Raw genomic sequence first — 26,695 nt, 5'->3', positions numbered from 1 at the left:
CCCGGGCGAGAAGAAAGGGGGAGCAAAGCGCAAGGAGTTAGATAAGAGCTGAGAGCAGTGTGCATTAACTAAGGCCTGTAGAAATTGCTGCCCTAGGCAGAGTGCAGGCCTGCCAGCCATCAATGGTGGCGCAGGAGACCTCCTTACACCCTCTGCTTTCCTTGCCTGCCTGGGTGCGGTTGTTGCGAAGCAGGAGCGCCTGCAGGCATTCCCCGTTTCCGACTCTCACCTCGGTGAAGAAGGCCATCCCGACCGTCCTCTCCTTTACGTCAGGGCGGCGCAAGTAGGCATTGGCCTGTTTGAAAGTCGTTTTGAGGTGCACTTTGGAGAAGGTGAACAAGGTCCTGAAACACAAAATCAGACACAAAGGATGCACAAGCCTGAAGCTGGCAGGAAGAACCGCTAAGTATTCCTGAATAATAATAATAATAATAATAATAATAATAATAATAATAATAATAATAAAATTCATTACTTGCACCCCGCCCACCTGATCAGATTGCCCCAGTCACTACCTTCTGCTCCTCTCCAGTTTCACCCAAGTCGTATCCCAAGTCCTATCTAGCTCTCTCTGTCAAGGAAGGATGCTTGAGAGTGCAGTGCAGTATCTTGCAAATAAATCTCCAAAGCCAGCAGAGTTTTCAGTGGGGAATGGGAAGGTTCATTACTCCATTACCCCATATGCACCCACTCGACCTCTTCGATTGGTGGAATTGGCACTTTCAGGCACCACAGAATGCCTGCTCTGCATTTAGTGTGTCAGCACCTAAACTTCGGAACTCCCTGCCTATTGATATCAAACAGGCGCCTTCACTGTTCCCCTTTGGGCACCTGCTAAGAACGTTCTTGTTTAGACAAGCCTACCCAGATGTTTAGAAAGCTGGTGCAAATGTTAATCCGGTTTTAGTCTATTGTTATTTTAACTTTTCAAAAGTCTCAAATTACTGTTGTCAGCTTTTCTAATCGATATTTTCTTATCTTTTCTTTTTAACTGCTTTGAAGTTTGTTTGTTTTATTACAATAAAACAGCATATACATTTTCTGAAATAAACAATGTTTATCCCCATTTCCCAGAAAGCAGGCCTTGGTGGCTGCCTTTCGTGCCTCACCTGCCAGTCCCTTTCACTGTCTTACCTGGTCAGAAGACGAATGCCATCGAAAAAGCTTTCTGGGTTTGACAGCATGTCCCAGCACCTTTGCACCTCCAAAATGTTGTATTCTTTGACGTAGCCGCCACATCCAATAAGGTTTTTCACAGCTTGCACAGTGGTCCTGAATCGAGTGAAAGAATTAAGAATATTACATTTATTTATCCATTAAAAAAAATTGTATACTGCCCTTCACCCATAGATCTCAGGTCAGTTCACAACACAAAAATACAAGATAAAAAGCACAAAATAAATAATAAAAACAAGAACAAACCAAACCAATAACTCCTTCTTCCTCTCACAAACACAGCTGAAAGGGCGTAGGGTGTTAATCCGCCAATGGCCTGACTGAAGAGGATCATTTTGGCCTGGCATCTAATGGTATATAATGAAGGCACCAGGCAAGCCTCCCTGGGGAGAGGATCCCACTAATGGGGGGCCACCACAGAAAAGGCCCCTTCTTGTCTTGCCACCCTCTGGACTTCTCGTGGAGGAGGCACAGGAAGAGGGGATCACAAGGTCTGGGTAGGTTCATCTGGGGAGTTTTAGGTCCTTGACATCTTGCAGTCTTGAGCTGCTTGGCCTGATGGATCCAGCCACAACCACCAGCCCCCGCAGCCTCTCACATGTTTCCAGCACAAGCTGCAACCTTTCGGCTGCGATGGAGACTTCAGGTTTCATGACACGTGAGTCCCGCCACGCCAAAATCAGCCCACCGTGTGGGAGAGTCTCCAACATCCTTTCCCATCCTAGGGTCCTTTGGACTACAACAACTCCCATCTTCACCAGAGCTGTGCTGGCTGGGGCTGGTGGGAGTTGTGGCCCAAAGCGACTGAAGAGCACAGGGGTTGGGGAAGCTTGGGTCTCTTAGCTACCCAAGCTAAGCAGAACCTCCATGTGATGGCCTGGGAATCCGATTCAGAGGGTGAACCGGAGGAATCCCAGCCTGCACAGGAGTCCCCGCCTCCAGGGCCGGCTGAACTGGGGCAGGGCCTTGATTCTGAAGCGCCTGCACCTGTGCCGGATCCTCAGGAGCAGGCACCAGGTGAATCCACTCTGGCTCCGGAGGTGGTTGAGGACTCAGTGCCTACAGGTGAGTCTCCCCCTGGGCCCAGTAACCCTTCAGCCTCTCCTGAACTGCAGAGGCTCAGGGCAGAGAGGCGAAGGGAACTGGTTTCTCCCAGGAGGAGTGCTCACCTTAAGGCCAGGAGAGGCGGGTCTCCTGGGGGCCGGGACCGCCCCTGGCCTCAGAGAAGATAAAGGCCAGTCAGCCCGGTCCCAGGTTGCGGGAGCAACGTCGTTGTGGAGTACCTGTTCCTGCCCGGACCCAGACCTGACCCTCCAGTGTTCCTGTCCCCGCCCGGCTTCCTGCTTCGGACCTTGTGAACTGTTTCCAGGCTAGTGACCCAGGACCGGACTTTGACCTTCCCCCCGGGACCAGCACACTCCATGTCCAAGTGAAGCCTATCTCTTGGGGGAGGGCTGAGCCATCACTGCTACGGTCAGGCTTGCAAGCGCCCAGAGAGAGAAGGGAGGGCCACCCCCAATGCACGGGCAGGTCCCTTACGCCAGCGGATGGAGATGCGAAGGGGGCTCCGGCATGAGACTTGTCGCCCTCGAAACTCTTCTGCTCGACCCAAAAAGAAAATAGATCTGAGTGATAAGGGCAAGCAGCAGCTGGGGGAACTTGTTCTGCAGGACATCCGAAGCCTCAGGTAGCGACAGGATCAGACACAAAGCGTTGGTAGCCTGGAGGGACAAGGACAGGAGAACAGCATTCAGCAGAGGACATCGTCAGATCCAGATCTCCCAACTCTCTATGCAGGACGCGACTCAGACCCCTGGTCCATTTCACTCAGTATTGTCTACACTGACTAGCAGTGGCTGTCCAGGGTTCCAGGCGAGGGACACCCCGACATGGAGATGCTGGGGCCCTTTGGCATACAAAGCAGGTGTTCTGCCCCTGAGCCAGGGCTGGGCTCCAGGAGACCCCCCCCCCACAGTGATGGACCACTAAGATGCCGCTGGGAAGAACCCCAGAGGCCAGTTATTAAGATGCAACCCTCCCCCCCCCAGCCAGAAGCCCCAGCCCCATCCAGCTCCCATTCAAGAACCACCCAGGAGAGAGAAACTGAGTGGTTTCGTACCGCTATTGGCATCTGAGAAGTGCTGCGTCGCCTGTACGTGACTTCTGTGTTGGGGTCTTCACCCTGTAGCCTTTTCAGGAGGGGTCTCAGCAGCTTGATGCTGGAGTACGGATCGGAGACCAAGGCCTTCCAGATCGCTGCAGCACTTCTGCAATTTGTCCAAAGAGAATTTTTCCTTTTTCCCTTTCTTAAAAAAAGTCAGGCCTTCTGTATTTCCTTGATATCGCACGTGCATTAGCAAAGAAAGAAACTACTATTCCCCTTTTTGATATGTAACTCGGGGCACAATTTTTTGCAAGTAGGAAACGGAAATATAAATTAAGAAAGCCCACTTAAATTCAGCTCTCCCCATTTCCACTTTGCAGATTTTCATATCCAGTTTTGCCTCTTAAACACCTTTTGCAAATCAATCTCCTCTAATTTTATGTCTTTCTATATGTTATTTCCACCAGTTCATGCATTTGTGTGCCTACGTGTGTGTGTGTGTGTGTGTGCGCGCGCGCGCTACTTGACTGGAGAACTGCATTGAAAAATTCAGAATAGTGCGAATTTTGAAATACGACAGTTCTCATTTTGGAAACTGCAAATGATGTAAGCTCTCACTTAAACGTGACCCAAACAGAATTTGTTCCCTGTCCAGAAGGTGGGGGGGGGGGGGAAACCTGGCATGGCTTCCACCTGAATCTTGAACAGAAATTTGATCCACACTGTGTACTGCTTTTCACAGCGTGGAAGAAAGCCTCATTCCTGCAGAGCAAGCAGTTTCCAGGGGACAAAAAGTTGGCAGCTCTACTTCAAAAACCTGGGAGATGCCCCAGAGTTGGGAAATCTCCATCCATGGCTGATGGGCTGTGGCCTGGCTTGGTGGATCGCAGGTTATGCAGGGCATCTGAGACGCCCTGAGATTTGCAGGCAAAATGGATATCTCCCCCCATATCACACTCATCTCTAAGAGGCCCTTACTCATCATACTCCACTGAGCAGTCCAACAGGCTATCTACGACCGGGTTCAGGCGCTTCGCAGCAAGGTTGACTACAGCTGTGAGTGTCTCATTCTTAGTGTGGGTGTCTGATATTCTGTGGAGATGGTTGTAAATCTCCTTCACAACTATGGGCAGCTGGAAGAAGATAAAAGAAGACCAGGATGAGAAAGTGTGGTGAACCTGAAAGAAAATGAGGGATTTTGGGGGAATGATATATGACAAGATAAAAAAGATGCTCAAAGTGATTATTACCCCCCCTCCCGAAAAACAAACAAAACAAAACTGAGATTAAAAACATGGTGGTTGTTTTTTGGAAGCTGAACTGCAGCAGAATGGAAACAGAGGCGCAATCCACAAATGTGGAAATCAATGCCTTCTTACACCCCTAGAAACAAGCTGATTCTACATCCAAAGAGAACGTTTAATTTAGAGGAAACCTGCTTCCCCCTGCCTCCATTTTGAGCCTTACATCTTCCATGTCCACCCCACATTCCTCAAGGAAGGAACTCAGCAGCTTTCCTGAGGCCTGAGAGACGACTCTGTCTTCCACTGTCAGGTTGTCAATCGCCTTCAACACGACTTCGTTGATCTGGCTGGGCGTGAGGTGCTCCCCAAAAGCCTGGCACAAAGAAGAAAGACGAGGAAGTTTTCTTTTGCTCCGCATCTGACCACTTTTCAGTAGTCCAAGGGACAAACCTAGTGAAAGACACATCCACTTTGCCTCAGATGACCCTCAGGGTCCCTTCCAACTCTCCAATTCTGATTCTATTTAAATGTTTATTTAAGTGACTGAAAGATTTCACAACAAACAAAACTAAGAGTCAGGTGACGCCTTCCTATTTTCAATCCCCATCTAAAACTGGTTATGACCTTGGAACATGAAGAGGTACAATCTAAAGTCAGACTAGAAAATAAGACAACTGTTCTTGCAGAAACAGAGAGGGCCAGTAATAGTGGATATCAGTTATATAATCAATCAATGCCAAACGAAGTCAGATTAGGTGGGAACCTGCAGGCTGTGTGTTTATTTCTTAATATACGTCAAAAACATCCACCACAATGTTAGCATAGTCCAGGCTTCCTCAACCTCGGCCCTCCAGATGTTTTGAGACTGCAATTCCCAGCATCCCTGACCACTGGTCCTGCTAGCTAGGGATCATGGGAGTTGTAGGCCAAAAACATCTGGAGGGCCGAGGTTGAGGAAGCCTGGCATAGCCCATTGGCTTGGCAGTGCCTCATGAAACGGGCACCAAATGGGTCAACTTTTCATCCTCTTTTTCTGCCCAAGGTGGCAATGCCTGGTTCTCTCTCCTCCCCATTTCATCCTCATGAGGGAGTTTAGACCGAGAGACCGTGACTGACCCCATGAGTTTCCTGGCTGAGTGGGGATCTGAGCCCTAGGTCTCCCAGCGCCTGGTCAGACTCTCTACCCACTGCACCACACTGCCTCTTCTCGATCCAGAAAAGGTCAGACATGCAGGGAAGCAGCTCTCCTCACCGCAGTGGCCCATCAGATGCACGGCTAGGGCTACTCCACAATTCTCCTGCAGGATCCATTGGCCTGGCAGCTTGCAGCTTGTAATGCATACGGATCTCTATCCAGGGCTCACAGTTGTGGCAGTGCCTGAGTAGTTTGGGGTTGGGATCTATCTGTCTATCTATCTATCTATCTATCTATCTATCTATCTATCTATCTATCGTTTTGTGTAATGTGACCTTTTAGAATACAGTCATACCTCGGTTTACAACCGCTTCAGGTTGCGTTTTTTCAGGTTGCAGACCACCGAAACCCGGAAGTACCACTTTGTGCATGCGCAGAAGTGCTGAATCGCAACCCGCGCATGCGCAAACACGGGTTGCAAATGCTGCGGGTTGCGAACGTGCATCCTGCACGGATCACGTTCGCAACCCAAGCGTCCACTGTAAGTAGAATTTGGCATGCAGTTTAGACCAATGGGCGCTTGGCTTCAAAAAATTTATTCTAATACAATGCATTTCCATATGTTATTTACACTAATATATTCATTTTCTGGACACTTTTAGCTTGCACAATCCTTTTTGTAGACACTGTTTGGCCAGGAAATGGCACTGAAAAACTCAAGGATGTATGAATTTCAAAGGCAGCTTATGTTTCCGTTCTCATATTGTTTCAGGAAGCCTGGATTTGATAGCTTTGGCTTTAAATGTGAACTGCTCTGAATCTCTCCCTCATCCCCTAGAAGGCGTGGGCTGCTAACTGAGAGCTGGCTGCAGTCTCAGCAAGAAACAGTCCAAAAAGCCACACCTACCTTGGCCACGTTGGAGATGTCGGTGTAAAAGATGGCGGGCCCAGGGATGAAGAAGTCTTCTCGGAACCATTTGACCACGTTGCCTTTCCTGTTCTTACGCCTCATCTCCACCTTCTTAGCTAAACGGGGTCAGGGATGGGGATATGCAGGCAAAAGAAGACAGCATTAGTGCTCCCGGCACACAACCTCCAGTTTCCCCACTGCGACCCACAAAAATATTCTCAATTTCACCTCAAAAATTAGAATTCAGAACTGGGCAAGGTTCAGAAGGGGGCAACCAAAACTCCGGGACATCCAATGAAACTGAAGTTTCAGGATGGTCGCAGCAGTTGGGGGATTTTCCGTTTAGTAAGATGGCGAGGAAAAGGAGACACACTGTATGGCAAGGGGAAAGTGGAGAGAGAGAAAGCTTTCTCTCTCTCCCTCCTAACACAAGAACTCCGGGACCGCCAATGAAACTGAAGTTTCAGGATGGTCCTTCTTCATGCAGTGCACAGTTAAACTTTGGGACTCCCTGCCACAGGAGGCACTGATGGCCACGGACCAAGATGGCTTTCAAATTCATGGAAGAGAAGGATACCCATGGCTATTAGCCAGGATGGCTATGCTGGGCCCCCACAGTCAGAGGCAGCAAAGCACAGGAGAAGAAAGAGCTCTTGAGTTCGAATTCTGCTTACTGGTTTCCCAGAGGCAACTGGTCAACCCCTGGGGGAACAGGATGCTGGACTGGGGTGGGCCACTGGTCTGATCCAGGCAGCTTTTCTTGTCTTCTTCAGCAGTGAATCCCTCCCCTCAGACTGACCTCTCGTCTCTGGCCAACGGGGTGTTTGCGTCAGGCCAGTCCTGGCACGAATTCTGGCCCTCCTGAGCTCCCGTCAACCCCAGCAGCAGCCAGCATGGGCAGCACTCAGGGATGATGGGAGTTGGAGCAGCTTCTGGGGGGCTGCAGATCTCCCACCCTGCGGCTTGCAAGAAACACGCCCTTTCCCAGCCTCGCCCTCACCCATTTTGGCTATCATGATGTAATGGAGATGGTACAAGGCCTCCGCTGACAGCAGGCCAATCTCCTTCACGTTGTCTGCGAGGTGGAGGGACAACAGCGCCACCAGCTGTCCAAGAAGGGGGAAATCCTGGGATATCTAGGAGGTGGAGAGAGAGATGCACAGTCAGTCCTCGTCCCACAGAGCCCAGCAAGAGAAAACCGTCTGGCATGCTTTCAGGCGGCAAAGGTGGCAGAGGGGCGCAGGGCAAGAGATCTGTGCTTAGGTGGCCCACCCAAGGCTTGCCCCAGGGCCTTTTTTCCAGCCAGAACTCACTGGAACTCAGTTCTGGCACCTCTCAGGTGGGCGCTGTTGTCATTATAAGAGAATGAGGGAGGTGAGTTCATGGTGAGTCCTGGCACCTCTTTTTCTAGGAAAATAGCACTGGCTGGCACCTTCCCCTGGGATGGCCATGCCACACCGCTTTGGGGAGCAGAGGAAAGTCCATCTAGTTCACACCTGAACTTTCCAAAGCAATACGCCAACCAAGACACAGGTTTTCCTTCAAAATCCAGAAATTTGGCAATGCAGTTCTCCAAACCACCACAACAAAACGCAGACATTACGGGAGAAGGTATACAGAAACGCACAATTCATAAAAGCAACATGCTTGAATCCTGGGTAGGCCAAGTCTCTTTTTACCTGTCTAGTTTCTGGTACCCCTGGATACATCTTGGCAGCTAGAGACCCAAATATCTTCTAGGGCTAGGCGTGCCTTTTACCAGCTTTGTCTGGTTTGCAAACTATGGCTCTTCCTAGACAGGGATAGCCTGACCATATTCTGCAGTCCATATTTTGGGAACCTCAAGGCTGGATTACTGCAATGTATTCTAGGGGGTCTGCCCTTGGATCTGCTTCACCGGCTCCAGCTCATGCAGAATGCTGTGGCCAGATTGCTGGTGGGGGCCTCGGGCTGAGAACATGGGACACCATTCTTAAAACAGCTGCATTGGCGGCCCATCTATTTCTGAGGCAGCTTCAAGGTCTTTCTAGTCATTTACAAAGCCCTGACAATCTGAGGTCCAGGCTGCCTCAGGATGTCAGGAACTCCTATATCGCAGCTTGATCGCTGAGAACATCTATGGGAGTATTGTTAAACCAGAGGGAAAGGGGGAGAGATGCTACCTTGCTATGTTATTATATATCTCATGCACAGATGCAGAATCAATTTAACACCCTGGCTGAAATTTCCCAAGAGGCATCCCTCTGTCTGAAGTTGGAAATAGCAAGATGAACCAAATGGGTTTCTTGGCAAACCCAGCAAAGCGATTCTTCTGTTCTTATGATCTACATAGGTCAGGAAGGGAATTTCCACACACAGCCCTCATATTTGCTCGAGGGTTAGACCGATTAGCCTGATTCTGCCCTGGATAGGATTCCAGAAGGGTTTTTCCTGTGGGATCGGTGCTGATTAGTACCAGTTATTACTGTATTCGCTAATGAACCACTTCCCTCGAGGCACGCAACATATGCAAGTTTTACTTTTATTATTTATTTTATTGCATTTACCTCTCAGCTTTTTCTGCAGGGAGCTCAAGGTGGTCTTCCTCCTCCTCCTCCTCCTCGTTTAATCCCCACAACAATCCTGAGAGGTAGGCTAGGCCAAGAGGCAGTCACAGGCCCCCAAGGTCACATTCAATGAGAGTCACTGCTGAGCGGGGGAATTTGAACCCGGGTCTCTCCCAGGTCTCAGACCAACACTCTAACTACTACACCACAGTGTCTTACACAGCATCCATAAAACATTATGTCAGTATAAATGCTAGCCTGTATCCCACCCTGTAACCTGCCTCCATTGAATCTAGATTTACCCTTTCCGGAGAAAATCCGACAAGTTAAAAACAAATTAAAGCAAGTTAAAAACGAAAATGAAAAAAGACCCATTCGCGTTATCTAATCGGAATGATCTGTTATTGTATTCCTGTGTTTTTATATTGTAAACCACCCCTGTGATCTTCAGATGAAGAGCAGTATGGAAATTTAATACATTTTAAAAAACCACAAATATGAAATTGCAGCATTAAGCCTTGGTCACTCACATCAAAGTCCAAATGCTCAGAAACATATTTCATTAGAAAGCTGGTGCTCTTGACAGCTCTTTCGCGCTCATAGATTTTTGTGGAGTCAATCCAGCCATTTGTGTGCTGCGGGAGAGAAATCATCATCATCACATAGAAGGACAACCATTAATCCGGGTCTGCAAATTCACAAAGCTTTGGCTACTGGCTGGATCAATCATGCTGGGACCATAGAGGGGACAAATTTCAAAAAGGGGTTGTTTTGTAAAGGAGAAAGTTTGCTGCAATTTGTTCTACTTCATCATCATCATCATCATCATCATCATCATCATCATCATTATTTTATACCCCACCTTTTTCCCTGACAGGGACTCCAGGCAGCTTACAAACAAAATAAGAACAACTTGAGATATAGAAAAAAGAAGCCATTAAATGAAACACATTGAAGATTAATAGAATTAGAAATTAATCGGCCCTTGGTTTGTTTTTGTTTTACTGTGTATTTTGTGTTCTCATTTTGTATTTTCATGTTGTGAACCACCCTGCGATCTGTCATTTGTGTGTGTGATAATTACAATAATACAACACACACCTCACCACAGCCATAGCCATGGAATGCAGGAAGCATCCTTAGATCAAGCCCAGCCATTGATCCACCAACCTTGGTGTTGGCCACAGGTAATGACTGGCAGTTGCCCTTTGGGGTTTCAGACAGAGAGCCTTTCCCCAGCCCCACCTGGAGATGCTGAGGACTGAACCTGGGACCTTGAGCATGCAAAACAGAAGCTCTGCCCCCTGAGCCACGGCCCTTCCCCATATGCCATCAGCAGAGGACATATCTTTGAAAGGAAACGGATGTGTGCCTTGCACAAGCCTTCCTAGCAGAACAGAGGCCCAGTTCACCATCAGCATCCACAACCAGTGAGTTGGCCACAGACGCCCCCCGTGCAATCATTTCAACAGGATCTGCTGCCTCCCCCTGCTCTGACATCTTGGGGGCTCCCTTACCACTAATATATCCTGCAGCGCCTCCAGAGAGGGGGCCTCTGACAGCAAGCTGGTGAGCATGTTGAGGCAGGCGTTGACCGTCTGCTGATAAAAGTCCTGAAAGGAGAGAAGCAAAAGCAGTTAAAAGCTGAAGACCCCCGTGGAAATCCCATGTGCTCTGGAGCCTTCTAGTCCAGCAGCCCCTTTCCACAGGGGCCAAGCAATGACCCAGTGGGAAACCCGCAAGGAAGACGTGAGCTCAACAGTCCCCTCCTTCCTTGGAGGTTTTTAAGCAGAGGTTGGATGACCACCTGTCATGATTCTATGGTTCTGTGCTGACTGGGGCCAATGGCAGCACAGCTGGAGAAGCACACATTCTTCAACTCTATTTCACTGCAAGAACGGAGGCTACAGGGAAGCAGGAAGAGGGCCTTCTCGGTGGTGGGCCCACCCTGTGGAACACCCTCCTATCAGATGTCAGAGAGATACATAATTATACTTCCTTCTGAAGACATCTGAAGGCAGCCCTGCATAGGGAAGCTTTAAATATTTGATGTCTTGCTGTGTTTTAATTTGTTGGAAACCGCCCAGAGTGGCTGGAGTAACCCAATCAGGTGGGCGGTGTATAAACAAACAAGCAAACAAAATTAAATGCAGTGTAGGAGGGAGGCATGAGAGTCACAAAATGCAGGCATGCAGGAATCATTCGTGGATGCATTCTAGCCAAAGGTTAAATGCAGTTAATATTGAAACATGATTACAATCAAAAATATACACCCAAAGTCTCTGGTTGTTACATCATTGTGATGGGCCAAGTGTCTGTGGCAGCGTTATCTGTAGCTTACACGGCCCAGACTCTCTGCCCTCAAATCCTTTAACCTGGCAACCCCATTTTCCTCCATTCATATCCCGAGAAGCAGAAGGTCCAGTCACCTGGCTCTGTGATGATTGTGTGGGACTCCCGGCTTTGAGTTTTGTAAGTTTCAAGGAGGGCAACGAAAACACCTTCTTGGTGCTTTTTTTCACTAGCTCAGACCGAAGCATGGAGTCCATCGGTGGTCTCACGGCACTGAAGAGGAAAGAGAAAGGAGAGGAAATGCTCAGCACCCAGCAGTCCATAAACCTGGTGAGGAAATATGCAGTGTGTCTGGCCAAGTGTATGGCAAGGGAAGGACCAGGAATAGGTGGGGCAGTGAGAAGTTCCTCCCTGTACTTACGTCATGCAGGTGACGGTGATGATGGCGTGGTGCAGGACAGAAATAGAGAAAGATCCCAACGGCTCCTCTTCAATGATTTCCTGTTGTGGGGAAGCACACAGCACGTCAGAGACCTGGAGGCACCATCGCTGCCACCACCACTCCAAGCCCTGACCTGCGCTCTCTCTCCAGCCCAGCCCTCTGGACAGCACCTTTGCAGTTGGCAAGTGGGTCCTCCCAGGGGAGAAGAGTGGGCTTCCTGGATGTGGGAATGAGATCCATCTTTCACCTGGACAGAGCTCTACCTCAGAAGAAGGTAAGATCAGCCTTCTGGACCAGGCCAATAGCCCATCTAGTCCAGCATCCTGTTCTCACAGCGGTGAGAAACCAGGGAGCAGACCATGAGCCCAAGAGCCCTCTCCCCGCCTGTGGCTTCCAGCAACTGATGTTCAGAAACATTGCTTCCTTCCTCTGTGGAGGTAGAACATAGCAATCATGGCTAGGAGCCATGGACAGCCCTCTCCTCCTGGGACAACCTAGCCTCTTTTCCTTAGGCGCTGGTGACATCCTGCTGAGGTTGCCACAATGGAGGGCTGCCTTGCAAGAGGGTTTGGAAACTTGAGCTGGAGCAGAATGTGACCACCCAGAAATTGTTTGGGGCCAGATGCTCAGAACCTGCAACACCGACATTTTACCAGAGCTAGACCTACACAGCTATATATAAAAAAAACGCTCTGGAAAACCCCCCCAGGAGATTTCTTTTTCTTTTTTCTTTACTCACAATGATGCAGATGGTGAGCTCCACTTTGTGTGGGAAGATGACATGTCCCACATTCGTTTGAACAAGCGCCTCGGTTGTTAGAATGGCTGCCTTCATAAGGCTCTTTTTCAGAGCCTCGTCCTAAAAGGAGAAGGGATTTTATGAAATTGAGATTGAATCCAAATCACAAGGCAACATAAAGCCACACGGACCCTAACCCTAATTCTAATCCTTACCCTAACACGAACCCAACCCTAAAATTAACCCTAAGCCTAACCCAGAAATGGTCTTGTTAGAGAGTAAAATTCATGTTAAATTGCTGTTTTAGGGGTTGTTTTTAAAAGTCTGGAGCGGATTAATCCATTTTGCATTACTTTCTATGGGAAAGTGCTTCTTGGTTTTGGAACGCTTTGGTTTTAGAACGGACTTCCATAATGGATTAAGTTTGAGAACCAAGGTACCACTGTAATACCCCATTTGGTCCTACGTGTGGAGTCAGTATACACCCCAGTCTACAACCCTTCGGTGGATGAAGCCAGAGACCCTGCCCTAGGGCACAGTCTGAAGGCATGTGGTGCAAGGACCTTGACGGAGCTCAGGAGGTCTGCTCAGTGCCGAGAGAACAAGCAACAGAAGTCCGTGGGAAAATGAGAGCCATACCTTCCTGGTGTTCTGGAATTGGAAGAGGAGCTCTGCCACAATGAGCTCGATGAAGCGCAGGAGGTCTTCAGGCCGCGCCCCAAGAGCCATCTGCCCGTAGCAAAGTATGATGGTGATACTGGCATTCCTCTCCCCTGTATTCTGGGGGGAAAGGGTGGGGAAAGTGAGTTTGGGGCAACACACTCCTGGGTTTCATTTTTCTTGCCTCCTTTGAACAAATCACAGTGAATATTATCCATCCTTTGGGGCGTTTGAAGTAACACTTGATGGACGTTAACTGAAAATGGAAGGAAAAGGTTCTGATCTCCTTCCAGCTGGGTTGGAGGAGAAGTGGAGAGTCGGGGGCACACGACCCCAAGGCCCCCTCAGGTTATGGAACTGTTAGATGTGCACGCAGTTACTATGCCTTTGTAACAATTCGCCTCATTTACAAATATATGGAGGTGAACACAGAGAGTGATACTCAACTATGCTTTGCTTCAAGTATAATGAATGGGCCCAACTTAGTCATGTTCATTAAATTCAATGGGTCTACTCTAAAACATAGTGGAATGTGGCCAGCAGGCACTCCCATAAGGCAGATGAACGCTTGCCCGAGAGCACCCCATTTTCAAAATCTGATTGCAGCTGAAACCTCTCTCCTCTTTCTCTCTGCCTCTCCCAACCTGCCGACTGCCTTCTCTCTTGGGTTTTGCTCCCTGCCCTCAGTTGGAGAGGTGTCCCCTCTTCCAAACACTAAGAGGTTCTTCATTCAAAACTTTCTGACAGTGGAACACTCTCCCTCAGGAGGTTGTGGACTCTCCTTCATCGAAGGCTGGAGGACCACCTGCCAGGGATGCTTGAGCTGAGATCCCTGCATTGCAGGGGGTTGGACTAGATGACCCTTGGGGTCCCTTCCAACTCTACAACTCTGTGATTCTATCTTCTATGGTAACCAGGAGCCACCCCCCCACTCACCAAAATGAGCTTCCACTATTGAAGAAATGCCAGCCAAACATCCAACAACCAAGCTAAAAACATGAGTCAGTGCACTTTTGTATTGCTTGTACTTTGGGGATGACCAATGGTTTCTAACGAATCCGTTTGGCTGACTGACTGAGCAAAAGGATCAGATTAGATCTAGGATCTGGAGCCACAGAGACAGGACTGCTGGAGCCCACGTCAGAAGGATGGCTGAGACATACACCCAGAGGAAGTTTCTGGCCTTACATACTGAGAGCATTAGCAGATCGAATTCCTTTATTGGAGTGGTAAGGATCACATCCCTTGAAAATGAGCATATTTTGAAATGGAGGAGGATTCATTCTCTTCCAACACAGGTCTGTTTTTCTAGATCAGGCATTCCCAAACTCGGCCCTCCAGATGTTTTGGGACTACAACTCCCATCCCTAGCTAACAGGACCAGTGGTCAGGGATGGTGGGAAGTGTAGTCCCAAAACATCTGGAGGGCTGAGTTTGGGGATGCCTGTTCTAGATAATAGGACCCAGAGGCTGTTTCGTATGCTTTGATGTGGATCTAAATAGCAGCTAAGGACCCAATAAATTGAGAGAAAAAGGGGAAAAAGAAATTTTAAAACAAATAATGGAGAATGAGAAGAGATTGGTTACGAGTCCTGAAGATAAAAAAACTAAAATGAATATTAAAGTGTTACAAGCACAATTTGCAATGACAATAAACAGAGAAGTAGAATGAAGATAAATAAGAAAGAAAAGAAGTTATTTTTATATGCAGTGACAGCAGCAAGAATACTGATGGCCCAGAAATGGAAACAGGAGGAGCTATCTACGATAGAAGAATGGAGAACTAGAATGATGGACTATGCAGAACTGGATAGAATGACTGGAAGGATCCGGAATCGACGAGACCAAAGATTTAAAGAAGATTGGGAAAAGTTTATCCAGTATATGCAAAAACTGAGTGATAATCAAATTACGTTTGTAAGTTTTAAGGAAGCTCTATGAGGGGAAATGATTAAAATGGCAGAAATGTGTTAAAAGTAATAAAGGGAAGGAATTGCAGACAAATTGAGGGAAGTCAAAAAGAGAAGTAAGATTTAATTAAGATGTATGGAGTGTATGAATTTGTTTTTTGTATTTGAAAACCAATAAAAATAATAAATATATATAAAAAAACAGCAGCTAAGGACCCAATCTGCCAGGATCTTCTTAACCTGGTACCCTTCAGATATTGTTGTGCTACAACTCCCATCATGTCTAACCATTGGCCATGCTGTCTGGGGCTGATGGGAGTTCCAGTTCAAAACACACAGATTGGGAAGGGGCACCAGGTTGGGGATGGCTGAGCTACACTCTTGCAATGCTCCTTCCTCATTTGACACCCTTACCTCAGACATCTCAATCTTCCTTGCAATGACTGCATGGCCGAAATCACGCAGCGCCATCAGCATCTGATATAAATGGCAGTATGAAGCCACACCGACAGCCTCAGAAATTCCCTAGGGAGAATGATGCACGTGTTATAAGGAAAAAACTGCTCCTTTTCCCTTATGGGGTACCCAAGAGCCCATAGAGTCCTTTTGCAGGTTCTCTATCGGTAGGAGAAAATAACAGGCCAACCAGAGAATCTTGAGAAGCAAAGCAGCTAGTAAGCCTGATCTTTATGAACTGTTGCAACAGGGTGCTCACAACCACACGCAGGAAGCAGGAGGGACCCCATACAATGACACGCAAGACATTTTGAATTTGCCCACCCTGGAGCCCAAGACCCGCCCCCCCCCCCCATATATCATACATACATCAGAGAAGGGGAGGTCCACAACAGAATCCTGTCTGACACAAAACCTGTTGGTGGGGTTACCTGGCTGCTAATGGGTTTACCTGGACAGCTTGGCTATTCTTTCGTGATGAAAACTACGGTACTTAATTCCGGAGTCCAGGTCACAGGCTTGCCCTATTCATATCTTAAAAGTGCCTTTAAGGCAGGATTTGTGAGCAAAGAGACAATGGGGAGGTTTTTCTCATTTCCTCCCTCCTTGCAGAGAAACATTTGAGGTCAGTTTGGGAGAGACAAAATGGTTTCAGGACTTTTCCCTGTACTGTTTCAGACATGCGGTTTATATACTTATTTATTTATTTATGTGTTTGCTTGGTACACTTATTTTATATCTCATAATTCTCATAACACACGTCAATCTGCACTTTCAGAAACAATGTTTGAAACAAAACATTGCTATCTTTCAAAATTTGCACAGGTAATTTTGTGATGCAGCCATCCAACCAATGTTTGAATAAATGTGCTCTATTAGTGGGATCTGCTGGCAAAAACGTGTACATTTGTCAAAACCGTGTAGCACTGCCTAGGACTTTATGGGAACACAGGAATTCACTCACCTCTCTGACTGTTTCCTCTTCAAGAGGCAACTTTAGAAGTAAGTGCAAGTATTGGTGGACTGTATCTTTGTTCCTGGAATCCCGTAGTTTGAGTCCGTAGTATCTATAGAGGACAGTCTAAGGGGTGGGGAAGGTTTGGGTGAGTCACAGTGAGGAGACCCCACCAGTTACATAAACTGCTTTTCGAAAACCAAAGAATTTCAATTTTACCTTCTGAAAATGTCAGGTAATGCTAAATAATAATAATAATAATAATAATAATAATAATAATAATAGATTGCAAGTACTAGACAATTGTTTTAATGATTTGTATGCAATTTGACACACAGTTTACTTACCACACAAAACTAAATTATATTAATTTAACCACAGTATCTTCTGAAATGCTGCAACTCTTTAGTACCCCTCATTTGAGGAATTTGAAAGCTGAAGAGTTCAGCATGTCCTAATTGCTCTGCCTCCACAGCTGGAGGCAGGAATGCTTCTGAATACCAGTTGCTGGAAAGCACAGGAGGGGGAAGGCCTCTGTGTTCGAATTTTGCTTTCAAATTTCCCATGGGCATCTGACAGTAAGAGCTGTTTGCCAGTGGAATTTGCTGCCAAGGAGTGTGGTGGAGTCTCCTTCTTTGGAGGTCTTTAAGCAGAGGCTTGACAACCATATGTCAGGAGTGCTCTGATGGTGTTTCCTGCTTGGCAGAGGGTTGGACTCGATGGCCCTTGTGGTCTCTTCCAACTCTATGATTCTATGATTCTATCTGGTTGGCCACTGTGAGATCAGGATCCTGGACTGTGCAGGCTGCTGGTCTTACCCAGCAGGCTCCTCTTTCGTTCTTACGACACACTTTTGTCCTAGATAAACTGACCCTAGGTTCTTCCCGCTTTTTAAGAAAACTAGTACCTGCACCCGCAGCCTCTTATGGGTCTCCCCACCCACCCTGCGTGACTGAAATTGGGAGAGGGTGTTCTCTTTTCTGGCACCCCACCTACGCCACAGTGGGGCTACCTTTGAAGGTGACCCGGAAACTACAACTAATCCAGAACGCGGCAGCTAGACTGGTGACTGGGAGCGGCCGCAGAGACCACATAACACCGGTCTTGAAAGACCTACATTGGCTCCCAGTACGTTTCCGAGCACAATTCAAAGTGTTGGTGCTGACCTTTAAAGTCCTAAACGGCCTCGGTCCAGTATACCTGAAGGAGCGTCTCCACCTCCATCGTTCTACCCGGACACTGAGGTCCAGCGCCGAGGGCCTTCTGGCGGTTCCCTCACTGTGAGAAGCCAAGTTACAGGGAACCAGGCAGAGGGCCTTCTCGGTAGTGGCGCCCGCCCTGTGGAACGCCCTCCCACCAGATGTCAAAGAGAACAACAACTACCAGGCTTTTAGAAGACATCTGAAGGCAGCCCTGTTTCAGGAAGCTTTTAATGTTTGATGTATTATAGTATTTTAATATTCTTTTGGAAGCCGCCCAGAGTGGCTGGGGAAGCCCAGCCAGATGGGCGGGGTATAAATAAATTATTATTATTGTTGTTGTTGTTGTTGTTGTTGTTGGTTGCCAAGACAGAGAGAAAACCTGAGCAGCAGGTTGCGTTCAGATGATCTCCTTGTATTCCCTGCGGGGACAGCCAGAAGAGGCAGAGTTGGTCAACTTGCTCAATGAGGGAGACTGCCAAACGCTCTGCCCCCTCTCTTTTCCCAAAGGGGGAAAGGGGGAGCCAACTGCTGTGGACCCTCGGGCTCAGAAGAAACCAGAGTTCTGTCTGCACCAGACATTAGAAGCCCCATGAATGATCTTGCTTCCCCCACAGAACCCTTGTTCAAAGCTCCTTAAAATATTAGTGTTAGATCAGGGTTTCCCAAACTTGGGTTTCCAGCTGTTTTTGGACTACAACGCCCATCACTCCTAGCTAGCAGGACCAGTGGTCAGGGACGATGGGAATTGCAGTTCAAAAACAGCTGGAGACCAGATTTTTACGGCCCTCTCTAGCTTGTCCCTCAGGGCCTGAGTGTGCTAAGCAGGAGTGGGGGGACGACCTCCCACGCTCCTTGAAGAAAATGTTTTGCTGGAAGTTCACCCTTCCCACAGGAGGTCATTCCAGGTGAATTGTGTTCATGTTCAAGCCAAATAACCAAAAGAGGGAAAGGTGGAGGTTTTGCTTGCTGACGCTTACTGAGGAAGCCTGCACTCTGATTGGCTTGGTAGTTCTGAGGGAGCTTTGCCTCTGAATGTTTTGTTCAGTGTCTCCCTGCTATGTACAAGGCCTGTGGTAAGAAAGGAAGTCAAACTTCTCTGTTCTTCTTTCCTCAGATTGTATGCTGCCCACCCCACCCCACCCGGTGTCATCTACGATACTCAGAACTTACCTTCTCAGGTCCTGGCTTAGAGGTCTTCTGCTGGCCAGGGACTGCTGCTCTCAGGGACAAGATAGTCGATTTTCTGTGGACACTGGAGGTCTGCTTTTAAAGTCGGAAAGAAAAGGGAATAAAATTAAGAAAAGTGTCGTGTTTTTTTTGTCTAGAGAACAGTTGCCATTTATTTGCCACTTGTCTTCTCTTTAAAAAATATGCATGCCTAGAAATAGACTAGACTAGAAATATCATAATTATCTGTCTATGCATTTCTAACAGTATAACCAAATCAGTAGTTTTTGATATAACTGCAAAAAACAACTCTGAAAATTTATTATTCCCAAAATCTTACTGGCTAGTGATTTGAGTCATGATTTTAAATTGATTTGATTTAAATCAACTCTCCCCTGCATCATAAAGGATGTGGGTGGTGCTGTGGGTAAAACCTCAGCGCCTAGGGCTTGCCGATTGCATGGTCGGTGGTTCGAATCCCTGTGGCGGGGTGAGCTCCCGTTGCTCGGTCCCAGCTCCTGCCCACCTAGCTGTTCGAAAGCACCCCTAAGTGCAAGTAGATAAATAGGGACTGCTTTCTAGCGGGAAGGTAAATGGCGTTTCCGTGTGCTGCGCTGGTGCTGCCTCGCCAGAGCAGCTTCGTCACGCTGGCCACGTGACCCGGAAGTGTCTCCGGACAGCGCTGGCCCCCGGCCTCTAGAGTGAGATGGGCGCGCAACCCCAGAGTCGGACACGACTGGCCCGTATGGACAGGGGTACCTTTACCTTTAGCCTGCATCACACGCACCTGGGGAGCTGGCTGGAGGTGTTTGAGGATGGTGTCCAAAATTTCCCGCTCATCCATCATCTCCAAAGTTTCCCTAAGCGATCTTCCTCTCAGCAGCTTCTTACTCGCCCACAAGTATCCAAATTTCTCATCTGAGAGTTCTTGAGAAAGAGAAAGAGAAAGAGAGAGGTGAGTATGTGAGGCAGACGAGAGGAAAGGTCAGTTCTTGGTCAGGGGGCTTCCAGTTGCTCCTTCCAGATGGGATTCAATGGCACATCAGCAGAGTCAAGTTGCTCGGTGGAAGCGATTTGCACAATGAACCTACTTCCCAGTGTGGTGTGGAGCCAGTGTGGTGTAGTGGTTAAGAGCGGTAGTCACGTAATCTGGGGAACCGGGTTCGCGTCTCCGCTCCTCCACATGCAGCTGCTGGGTGACCTTGGGCTAGTCACACTTTGAAGTCTCTCAGCCCCACTCACCTCACAGAGTGCTTGTTGTGGGGGAGGAAGGGAAAGGAGAATGTTAGCCGCTTTGAGACTCCTTAAAGGGAGGGAAAGGCGGGATATCAAATCCAAACTCTTCTTCCCGCTCCCCAACAGGCTCCAAATTGGACATTTTTCGTGGTGGGAAAAGTGACAGGGAAACTAGAATGGAAAGCGGGAGCTTGCATTTTCTTGATGCGACATTGTCTCATCTCCCTGCGAATGAATTGGGATGAGCGCTCACTCGCTGACCTCATTCAACATCCCCACAAACTTTGGCAAACGGATCCGGACGAAGGTTCAGGAAGCAGGTCGTGGGGAAGGGGCCACAGAACTGCCGCATCAGCTCAGTTCCTCGGACCGGCAATGGCAGCCCCAAAGGGTGGCCGCACCATGTCATCTCTGCATGCTTCAAATGGCACCACCTGGTGTCTACCATACTGGGGTAAACTTTCAGGGGAGGGGTCTTTCTGGGGTGGCTGAGGGTCATTTCCAGCCTTCATCAGGGACCTCTTAATGAAAGAGCTCCCCACGGCTCCTAGTACTACTTTGTCGTTGCTCTTCACTGTAAACTCTGTAAAATCCAGAATTACAAGACACTTCCCACATGTGTGTACGTTCCATGCACCCTGGACTTCTGCTAGCACAATTGGGCTTCCCCCACCCTCTCTTCTCCCCATATGCCCCCAAGCACCCCCTAATTGGCTCAGGGGTAGGCAGGCGAACCCCCAGAACAAAACATGCAGGGGGGAAAGAGCGGGTAGGTTGTCCCACCAGGAAAGCAGAAATGTCTGAGCAAATGTGGCAATCTGCTTAGCGCTGTGTTGAATGTGTCCCCTTTTACCAAACTGGGAAAAATGGTTTCTGGAAAGTGCAGATAGCAGATGCATGGCATAACTGAGAAGGGATCATAGAACTGTAGCGTTTGAAGGGACCTGCGGGGTCACCTAGTCCAACTCCCAGCAATGCAGAACAGAACAGGGGCAGCCACCTGGAAGTCCCTGCTCCATGTTACACGCCTCTTAAAAAGGAGGGGTGGGGTGGGTGGGACTTGCGCCCAGAGATCAAGGAAACCAAGAGAGACCCTGGCCTCGGATGATGCAGGCCTTGCCAAGGGGAACCCAAAGGGGATCTGGGTCTGCCTACTCACCTGGGAACACTGGCCCAGAATCCTCAGGGCTCTTCTTTTTCCCCAGGTACAAGTACTGCTGCTGCCTGGAGTCCTGTCTGCTGCTGACTTGGTGAACAGTGCAGGTCTGACGCTGGACCAGGTCTGGGAAGGCTACCGAAGGGGTCTGAGATTTCCTCCTGGCCTCCGCAGGTGACTGGGAAGGTTTCACCAGCATGGGCAAGAGCTGGGAGGTTCTCTGGCTAGCCGGGTCGTGGGTGGCACTTTGTTGCAGACTAGATGACGGGGCCTCCACCTTGTCCCGCTGCCCCTGGTTGCTCTCCTGGATGTTTTCATTACTTTCCTGGTCCTTCTTTTTCAGGCCCCGGAGCTTATTCAGGAAGGAGGTCATCCTGCAAGAGACGAAATGGCCCCCTGGTTGGTTTGCTCATTGGGAACCCCTTTGGACTCCCCTTCCTTTCACCACTTGAGAGGCAGCAAGCAATCCCTCCCTATTGCTGCACGCCAACCCAATCTCCGTGGTGCGAGAGTCCACGGGTTCCAGGCATTCACCCAGGGTTTGTGTTTACTTTTGGGATTGAGGGGCAGCGGAGACGGTGATCTCTTGAGGATCTATGGTTTATTTACACATCTATGCAACCTGAGCCTATGATGGAGGGGTTCACACCATTGACACCCCAAGAGGGTCTTGCGTCTCCCGTAGTTGCAGAGTGTCAGGCTGGAGCAGCAAGAAGAAGGTGTTTGGGTTGGTGTGCAACAAGGGGTAGGAATTGCTTGCTGCAACTCAAGTGGTGAAAGGAAAGGCACTTTGCATATGTTCAGAGGCCTCCTTGCCTTCATTAGTTCTCCTGTCCTAAGACTGAGATTCTTTAGGGCTGAAAACACATTCTGGGGCTAAGCAACGGCAACTCCTGGAGCAAATTGAATCCAAACTTTATGGAATCTTACTATCATGATGGGCTGTTATTTGGCCAACCCCACAATTTATTTTATTCTTTTAGGGAATAAAATACACCACCCTTCGTCAAAAAAAGGAACGTATCCGGGGCAGTTCAATAACAATCTGTCAGAATGAAGGTGAGCAACCAGAGGCAGCCAGTTTGAATGCGCAGGAGTTATTTTACCTGATATTCTCCTTCGCCTCTTTGTGATCTGTAATCTTCAGGGGGCAAAAGGAAATAAAAACTCTCTGATAATGTGGCTCCTCCTCACCAGCGTTGCTAGGGGCCCCCAAGCCCCTGGAGACATGAGGTCACAGCATTATTTATGGCAACATCAGGCGTGCAATGATGTCAGTGGAAAGGAGACCTCTTGCTCACCTGGCCTGGGACAATGGGCCAGGTGTGTGCAGGTGTGGCCTTGCAGTTTCACTGCGGTCCCCCTGGGTTTTGCTGAATCCAAAAGCCATGTGAGATTTTTTGGCCAAGCAGGTCAAGGCAATATCATTATTATATTTATTAAAGTAAAATAAATTCATCAGATTTCTATGACACCCTTCATCCGAGGGTCATATGCCTGTTTCACCTCCGCACTCTAAGTTATGGGTGGCCTTCCTCTCTTGCCAGCATTCTATATAGGGATGAAAAATGCCTGGCTTGAATTTATTATTAGAATGATCACATATTTATTTTCCTGACGGGGACTCAAGGCAGCTCACGGATGAAGATAAGGCAAGCTAAAAATATTGGGGCCAGGTGGGAAAATCAACAATTAAAAAGCAATTAAACACTGGTTGAATTACAACTGTGTGTTGTTGCTGTTGTTTAGTCGTTTAGTCATGTCTTACTCTTCATGACCCCTACGCACCAGAGCACGCCAGGCACTCCTGTCTTCCACTGCCTCCCGCAGTTTGGGCAAACTAATGCTGGTAGCTTCGAGAACACTGTCCAACCATCTGGTCCTCTGCGTCCCCTTCTCCTTGTGCCCGCCATCTTTCCCAATTTCAGGGTCTTTTCCAGGGAGTCTTGTCTTCTCATGAGGTGGCCAAAGTCTTGGAGCCTCAGCTTCAGGATCTGTCCTTCCAGTGAGCACTCAGGGCTGATTTCCTTCAGAATGGAGAGGTTGGATCTTCTTGCAGTCCATGGGACTCTCAAGAGTCTCTCTCCTCCAACACCAGAATTCAAAAGCATCAATTCTTCGGCGATCAGCCTTCTTTATGGTCCAGCTCTCACTTCCATACATCACTACTGGAAAAACCATAGCTTTAACTATACAGTGGTACCTCGGGTTAAGTACTTAATTTGTTCTGGAGGTCCGTTCTTAACCTGAAACTGTTCTTAACCTGAAGCACCACTTTAGCTAATGGGGCCTCCTGCTGCCACCGCGCTGCTGGAGCACGATTTCGGTTCTCATCCTGAAGCAAAGTTCTTAACTCAAGGAACTATTTCTGGGTTGGCAGAGTCTGTAACCTGAAGCGTCTGTAACCCGAGGTACCACTGTATGGACCTTTGTCGGCAAGGTGATGTGTCTGCTTTTCAGATGCTGTCTAGGTTTGTCATTGCTTTTCTCCCAAGAAGCAGGCGTCTTGTAATTTTGTGACTGCTGTCAGCATCTGCCATGATCATGGAGCCCAAGAAAATAATATCTCTCACTGCCTCCATTTAGGCCCTTCTGTAGGGGGAGGAATGGAGAGCAGGCACTACGGCTCCCAGAAGGCAATGGGAGAGCTGGCTCCACCTCCTCCTCCTCGCTTTCTCCCCCCGCCCATTCCGAGTCCTCCCCATTGGCCGGCTCCTCCGACAACACTTTGCTTGCGCCGTATCTGGGCAAAGCCCAGGCCCCATCAGCCAATCGCAGGTCAGAGTCAGGCGTGCGGGGCGTGGCAGGTCGGATGCTGGGAGTGGCGGTTGTTTCAAGATGGCGGTTGTGGCTGCTCATTGGGCTGTGTCTTTACCTCAGGAGGGACTCGAGGTCGCGGGGTGGCGAGAGGAGAAGGGATAGCAGGGGGCGGAAAGGATCTCTTTCAGCTTCTGCCTTCTGGAAGAAGGTCCAGGGTTATAAAGACCAGGACTAGCCGCCTGAGAAACAGTTTCTAGCCAAATGCGATTTTGGTTTTAAAGGCAGTGTAAGGAGTTTCTGTGGGAGTATATTGTATTTAATTATGGGGTATCAGAGTTTTTAGGGGGCTAACCAGGCTGGGATAGCTGGGATAACAGGCTTGTTGGTTTCTGAATGTCTGGTGTAGATTTCTTCAATTTCGTTGTTCTGTATGGGACAATGACAATAAAGATTATCGTATCATATCGTATCGTAATTTGACGGCGGGCCGGTGATAAAACGATGGCAAAGGCTGCCGTGTTTCCTGAGCATGTGCAGAGAGCCGCCTCCATTGCCTCAGGAAAGACGCCCCGCCGAGTGCAGAGCCAGGCCCGGGGGTTACGGGGGAAGCCCCCACTCCCGGGGACCTTGGCCTGCCAGCCTCGCTCTCTCTCTCGCCCCTTGCCCTACTCTGCAGGGCTGTTGTGAGGGGCCGGGGAGCATCGCTTAAGATGAGTGAATGGATTTTAGTTCATGAACGATGTGAGCGTGAAGATATCAAAGGGAGAACAACAGCATATTGTATATACTGTTACGCAAACTTAAACTGGTAGTTTGTTTACATCACATGATGTGAGTAGCTGTGGGAAAGAATTTTCCCGGAAGTTCACAGGCTTGAAAACATATGGTAGCAGACGGAGGTCGATGGATCGTAAACGTATACATGAATCACAGAGGAAAGGAGTAGTGTACTGTATAAGGAACAGTATATGAAAGTAATTGCATAAACATGTGCTGTTTTGTTTTCCATGTAATCATTATCTGCATATGCTGTTCCTTACTGTCATCCTCATATACTTTCTTCTTTCCCAAGATTCATGTATATATAACCTGCTGTTGATTTCTGTTTGGTACTAATAGGCTCACATCTTTTTTGAACTAATTTGCATACATAGGTCTTCGGCTGATGTATTTAAACTAAATCTTTCCAACTAGATTTTAGTCTCTGTTTGGTTGGCCCCCTCTGGCCATGGGAGCAGAGCAAGAGCCTTCCTTTCAGCATCTAGAAGAGATGGGGTGCAAAGAACAACTTCTTGGAACGACTTTGGAGCAACGGGTTAAAATGAGATTGAGTGTCTGTTTGTAACTTTGGAAAGAGGGCTAGAAGTAAAAGAGTTCAAATGATAACTTAGGGATACAACTGTTTCAGGTCCTTTAGGGGGGCTGGAAAAATCATGGCATGCTTTTAGGCACTACCATCTCATTTTCACAGGTTCACAGCCAGCCTTTAGGTGCTCCTCCTAGAGCTAGAGAAATGGTTTAAAGCTGCCATTTAGCGTCATTTGATCTCTAGCTGCTCATATTTACATGTTTATTTACTTGCACTTAACCTTCTCTTCCATCATGGAGCCCAAAGTAGCGTGCATGCATCTGTGGTTCTCAGGCAGTCTCCCACCCAGCACTAGCCAGACCTAGACCTGCTCAGCTTCCAATAGGTCATGGCATCATGTTCCTTCTGGCCGTACCCTGGGAGTAGATCAAACAGTGAATAATTTCATTGTACGCACTGACTTCCTGACAAATTAGATGCGGGCTTTTGAGTTTCATTTGCCTGTCTGGCCAACTCCCAATTGACCCTTCCTTACTCAGAGGTATCAGAGAATAGAAGGCAGAGTATGTTGGCCTACTTTGACCTGATTTTATATTCTGTTTTTACTTAAAAAAAATATTGTCATGGATAATTTTAACAAGATAACACAGCTGACAGCAAGTCCAACGTGCTTTCTGCTCCCATTATATATATACTTTATTTACATTACAGTGGTACCCCGCAAGACGAACGCCTCGCAAGACGGAAAACCCGCTAGACGAAAGGGTTTTCCGTTTTGGAGGCGCTTCGCAAAACGAATTTCCCTATGGGCATGCTTCGCAAGAAGTCCTCCGCTGTCCCGGGGTTTTTTAAAATGCTGGGGGTGGGAAGAAAAGCCCTTGCCCCCCCCCCAGCCTTCAGAAGAGGTCGGGGGACAGACTGTCCCCGGACCTGGTCTGAAGGCGGTTTCCATAGGAACGCATTAATTGATTTTCAATGCATTCCTATGGGAAACCGTGCATCGCAAGACGAAAAACTCGCAAGACAAAGAGACTTGCAGAACGAATTAATTTCGTCTTGCGAGGCACCACTGTATATTTGCTGATTTATGATCCGGCAAACCTTCACTGAAGATGAACCAAGAAACTGTTAATGGATTGAATTTACTATTGGATTACAATTGTAAATGGAATGTAACAGGGACTTTACAAGAACTTTAGAATCTACCTATGGAGTTCTTCAAACGAAAGAATGTGTAAAATACTGTGAGGTTTTGTGGCACTGTCTCCTATGGAGAGCATTAATTTGGATTTATAA

General features: G+C 48.1%; 1 protein-coding gene across 1 annotated transcript; it reads right to left on the bottom strand.

Annotated features, from left to right (window-relative positions):
* Positions 1–21,529, bottom strand: LOC308579568 (maestro heat-like repeat family member 5; the record flags this gene model as incomplete). Its single annotated transcript, XM_081214127.1, has 19 exons — positions 1–344; positions 1,135–1,272; positions 2,716–2,897; positions 3,296–3,443; positions 4,259–4,413; positions 4,748–4,897; positions 6,567–6,685; positions 7,570–7,705; positions 9,646–9,750; positions 10,633–10,728; positions 11,545–11,680; positions 11,829–11,908; positions 12,589–12,708; positions 13,228–13,368; positions 15,573–15,683; positions 16,579–16,695; positions 18,942–19,031; positions 19,726–19,865; positions 21,334–21,529. The coding sequence occupies 19 exons, from the start codon at positions 21,527–21,529 to the stop codon at positions 65–67; spliced, it is 2,640 nt and encodes an 879-aa protein (XP_081070253.1). The 3' UTR covers positions 1–64.
* Positions 21,530–26,695: the final 5,166 nt, after the last annotated feature.

This window comes from Podarcis bocagei (assembly GCF_964188305.1).
Source record: "Podarcis bocagei genome assembly, contig: HAP1_SCAFFOLD_209, whole genome shotgun sequence".
Lineage (NCBI taxonomy): Eukaryota > Metazoa > Chordata > Lepidosauria > Squamata > Lacertidae > Podarcis > Podarcis bocagei.
The sequence above is the reverse complement of the archived record's forward strand: the minus strand, read 5'-3'. Positions and strand labels throughout refer to the sequence as shown.